The 5,000-nt window shown below is 44.9% G+C and overlaps 1 protein-coding gene across 3 annotated transcripts in view; it reads right to left on the bottom strand.

Annotated features, from left to right (window-relative positions):
* Positions 1 to 1,095: 1,095 nt before the first annotated feature.
* LOC141770059 (fibrinogen C domain-containing protein 1-like) overlaps positions 1,096 to 5,000 on the bottom strand; it is a 24,316-nt gene continuing 20,411 nt past the window's right edge. For 2 of the 3 annotated variants that reach the window (XM_074639691.1, XM_074639693.1), the window contains exons 8-9: positions 4,555 to 4,734; positions 1,096 to 1,937 (exon numbers count right to left, since the gene is read on the bottom strand). In XM_074639691.1, the coding sequence (XP_074495792.1) occupies positions 1,675 to 1,937; positions 4,555 to 4,734 (443 nt within the window). In that variant the 3' untranslated portion in view covers positions 1,096 to 1,674. The remainder of the gene's footprint in view (positions 1,938 to 4,554; positions 4,735 to 5,000) is intronic. The other variant, XM_074639694.1, reaches the window with a different exon arrangement.

Genomic DNA, 5,000 nt, shown 5'->3' with positions numbered 1-5,000 from the left:
CGTCACCGCCCGGAAGTACTGCGCTGCTTCTCCTCCTCCAGAACTCCATCCACTCTCACTGATTCTACCTGTTACAGAGTTCACCTGTACCCCTCTTCACAGAGTTCACCTGTACCCCTCTTCACAGAGTTCACCTGTACCCCTCTTCACAGAGTTCACCTGTACCCCTCTTCACAGAGTTCACCTGTAGAGCTCTATTAAACTCTGTTTATACTCACATATAGCCCAGATCTCATCCAATCAGAGATTATTGATCTGATCTCTGATTGATCTGATCTCTGATTGATCTGCTCTCTGATTGATCTGATCTCTGATTGATCTGATCTCTGATTGATCTGATTGATCTGCTCTCTGATTGATCTGATCTCTGATTGATCTGATCTCTGATTGATCTGCTCTCTGATTGATCTGATCTCTGATTGATCTGCTCTCTGATTGATCTGATTGATCTGCTCTCTGATTGATCTGATCTCTGATTGATCTGCTCTCTGATTGATCTGCTCTCTGATTGATCTGATCTCTGATTGATCTGCTCTCTGATTGATCTGATCTCTGATTGATCTGCTCTCTGATTGATCTGATTGATCTGCTCTCTGATTGATCTGATCTCTGATTGATCTGTTCTCTGATTGATCTGATTGATCTGCTCTGTGATTGATCTGATTGATCTGCTCTCTGATTGATCTGTTCTCTGATTGATCTGATTGATCTGCTCTCTGATTGATCTGATTGATCTGCTCTCTGATTGATCTGTTCTCTGATTGATCTGATTGATCTGCTCTCTGATTGATCTGTTCTCTGATTGATCTGATTGATCTGCTCTCTGATTGATCTGTTCTCTGATTGATCTGATTGATCTGCTCTCTGATTGATCTGATTGATCTGCTCTCTGATTGATCTGATTGATCTGCTCTCTGATTGATCTGCTCTCTGATTGATCTGATCTCTGATTGATCTGATTGATCTGCTCTCTGATTGATCTGATCTCTGATTGATCTGATTGATCTGCTCTCTGATTGATCTGATCGATTTCTGATTGATCTGATCGATCTGCTCTCTGATTGGACGGCTACAGTAAATGAGGGAGGCGTTCAGTCCGGTCACAAACTCTTTATTGAACCATCAGCTCTACATTCACATCAATCAATATGAAAAGTTATTGATCAGAACTCACAGCCAGCAGGAAACACAAGTTATGAGATAGAAGAACATTTTATAAAACACAGAAACACACAGGAAGGTCAGAGGTCAGAGGTTAGGGTCCGAGAATCCGGGTGCATCTCAAGTCTCTGAAATTGCATCAGAGGTCAGAGGTCAGGTTTAAGAGTCAGAGGTCAGGTTTAGGATCAGAGGTCAGGTTTAGGATCAGAGGTCAGGTCTAGGGTCAGAGGTCAGGTCTAGGATCAGAGGTCAGGTTTAGGATCAGAGGTCAGGTTTAGGATCAGAGGTCAGGTCTAGGGTCAGAGGTCAGGTTTAGGATCAGAGGTCAGAGGTCAGGTTTAGAAACAGAGGTCAGGTTTAGGATCAGAGGTCAGGTTTAGGATCAGAGGTCAGAGGTCAGGTTTAGAATCGGAGGTCAGGTTTAGGATCAGAGGTCAGAGGTCAGGCCTAGGATCAGAGGTCAGAGGTCAGGTCTGGAATCAGAGGTCAGAGGTCAGGTCTAGGATCAGACCATCAGGAGTCGGGTCTCGTAGCGGGTCGTATCTTCATCTCGATGAACCGGAGCGAGTACTGCCAGCCCGTCCAGCTGGACCACTCAACGCCGTCGGCGTAGGAGGCGTGGCCTCCCTTCAGGTACTGCCCGTTCAGGTTGGAGGTGTGGCAGTTGCGGTACCACCAGGCCCCCTGGTAGTACGCCGCGCAGTTGTTCTCCGACTGGTCCTGGTCCCGGTCTTTAGTGGTGAACTGCATCCCCGAGTGCTTCAGGAGGGAGTCACCTGGAGGACAGGAGGACACCTGCTAGTACTGCTAGTACTGCTAGTACTGCTAGTACTGCGTAGTACTGCGTATAGTACTGTGTAGTACTGCGTAGTACTGTGTATAGTACTGTGTAGTACTGCGTAGTACTGCGTAGTACTGTGTATAGTACTGTGTAGTACTGCGTAGTACTGCGTAGTACTGTGTATAGTACTGTGTAGTACTGTGTAGTACTGCGTATAATACTGCGTATAGTACTGTGTAGTACTGTATAGTACTGCGTATAGTACTGTGTAGTACTGTGTAGTACTGCGTAGTACTGCGTAGTACTGTGTATAGTACTGTGTAGTACTGCGTAGTACTGCGTAGTACTGTGTATAGTACTGTGTAGTACTGCGTAGTACTGCGTAGTACTGTGTATAGTACTGTGTAGTACTGTGTAGTACTGCGTATAATACTGCGTATAGTACTGTGTAGTACTGTATAGTACTGCGTATAGTACTGTGTAGTACTGTGTAGTACTGCGTAGTACTGCGTAGTACTGTGTATAGTACTGTGTAGTACTGCGTAGTACTGCGTAGTACTGTGTATAGTACTGTGTAGTACTGCGTAGTACTGCGTAGTACTGCGTATAGTACTGTGTAGTACTGTATAGTACTGCGTATAGTACTGTGTAGTACTGTGTAGTACTGCGTAGTACTGCGTAGTACTGTGTATAGTACTGTGTAGTACTGCGTAGTACTGTGTATAGTACTGTGTAGTACTGTATAGTACTGCGTATAGTACTGCGTAGTACTGCGTATAGTACTGCGTATAGTACTGCGTATAGTACTGCGTGTAGTACTGCGTAGTACTGCGTATAGTACTGCTAGTACTGCTAGTACTGCGTATAGTACTGTGTAGTACTGCGTAGTACTGTGTATAGTACTGTGTAGTACTGCGTAGTACTGCGTAGTACTGTGTATAGTACTGTGTAGTACTGCGTAGTACTGCGTAGTACTGTGTATAGTACTGTGTAGTACTGTGTAGTACTGCGTATAATACTGCGTATAGTACTGTGTAGTACTGTATAGTACTGCGTATAGTACTGTGTAGTACTGTGTAGTACTGCGTAGTACTGCGTAGTACTGTGTATAGTACTGTGTAGTACTGCGTAGTACTGCGTAGTACTGTGTATAGTACTGTGTAGTACTGCGTAGTACTGCGTAGTACTGTGTATAGTACTGTGTAGTACTGTGTAGTACTGCGTATAATACTGCGTATAGTACTGTGTAGTACTGTATAGTACTGCGTAGTACTGCGTAGTACTGTGTATAGTACTGTGTAGTACTGTGTAGTACTGCGTATAATACTGCGTATAGTACTGTGTAGTACTGTGTAGTACTGCGTAGTACTGCGTAGTACTGTGTATAGTACTGTGTAGTACTGCGTAGTACTGTGTATAGTACTGTGTAGTACTGCGTAGTACTGCGTAGTACTGTGTATAGTACTGTGTAGTACTGCGTAGTACTGCGTAGTACTGTGTATAGTACTGTGTAGTACTGCGTAGTACTGCGTAGTACTGTGTATAGTACTGTGTAGTACTGTGTAGTACTGCGTATAATACTGCGTATAGTACTGTGTAGTACTGTATAGTACTGCGTATAGTACTGTGTAGTACTGTGTAGTACTGCGTAGTACTGCGTAGTACTGTGTATAGTACTGTGTAGTACTGCGTAGTACTGTGTATAGTACTGTGTAGTACTGCGTAGTACTGTGTATAGTACTGTGTAGTACTGCGTAGTACTGTGTATAGTACTGTGTAGTACTGCGTAGTACTGCGTAGTACTGTGTATAGTACTGTGTAGTACTGTGTAGTACTGCGTATAATACTGCGTATAGTACTGTGTAGTACTGTGTAGTACTGCGTATAGTACTGCATAGTACTGTGTAGTACTGTGTAGTACTGCGTAGTACTGCGTAGTACTGCGTAGTACTGTGTATAGTACTGTGTAGTACTGCGTAGTACTGTGTATAGTACTGTGTAGTACTGCGTAGTACTGTGTATAGTACTGTGTAGTACTGCGTAGTACTGCGTAGTACTGTGTATAGTACTGTGTAGTACTGCGTAGTACTGTGTATAGTACTGTGTAGTACTGCGTAGTACTGTGTATAGTACTGTGTAGTACTGCGTAGTACTGTGTATAGTACTGTGTAGTACTGCGTAGTACTGTGTATAGTACTGTGTAGTACTGTGTAGTACTGCGTATAATACTGCGTATAGTACTGTGTAGTACTGTGTAGTACTGCGTATAGTACTGCATAGTACTGTGTAGTACTGTGTAGTACTGCGTAGTACTGCGTAGTACTGCGTAGTACTGTGTATAGTACTGTGTAGTACTGCGTAGTACTGTGTATAGTACTGTGTAGTACTGCGTAGTACTGTGTATAGTACTGTGTAGTACTGCGTAGTACTGCGTAGTACTGTGTATAGTACTGTGTAGTACTGCGTAGTACTGTGTATAGTACTGTGTAGTACTGTGTAGTACTGCGTATAATACTGCGTATAGTACTGTATAGTACTGTGTAGTACTGCGTATAGTACTGCATAGTACTGCGTAGTACTGCGTAGTACAGCAGCAGTACTAGTACTCCTACCTGCCGTCCCCGAGTACTCGTCCACGGTCAGCGGGTACCCGTCCTCTTCGGGGTTCACCGAGTCTCGACCGACAGAGAAATCACCGTAACGAGCGAACGCCGTGGCGTTATCGAAGTCGGCCATGTCGATCCGTAACTCATAACCTCCTGATCTGGTGAGAGAGGACATCCTCTGGAGACCTGAGGGACGGACAGGGAGGACAGAAACAGGGGGACAGAGAGACAGAGAGACAGGGAGACAGGGAGACAGACAGACAGGGAGACAGGGAGACAGGGAGACAGAGAGACAGGGAGACAGGGAGACAGACAGACAGGGAGACAGAGAGACAGAGAGACAGAGAGACAGACAGGGAGACAGGGAGACAGGGAGCCAGAGAGACAGGGAGACAGGGAGACAGACATGGAGACAGACAGACAGGGAGACAGAGAGACAGAGAGACAGACAG

The sequence above is a fragment of the Sebastes fasciatus genome, chromosome 6 (assembly GCF_043250625.1).
Source record: "Sebastes fasciatus isolate fSebFas1 chromosome 6, fSebFas1.pri, whole genome shotgun sequence".
In the NCBI taxonomy this organism is placed as follows: domain Eukaryota; kingdom Metazoa; phylum Chordata; class Actinopteri; order Perciformes; family Sebastidae; genus Sebastes; species Sebastes fasciatus.
Note: the sequence above shows the minus strand (reverse complement) of the source record. Positions and strands in the feature narration are given on the sequence as shown.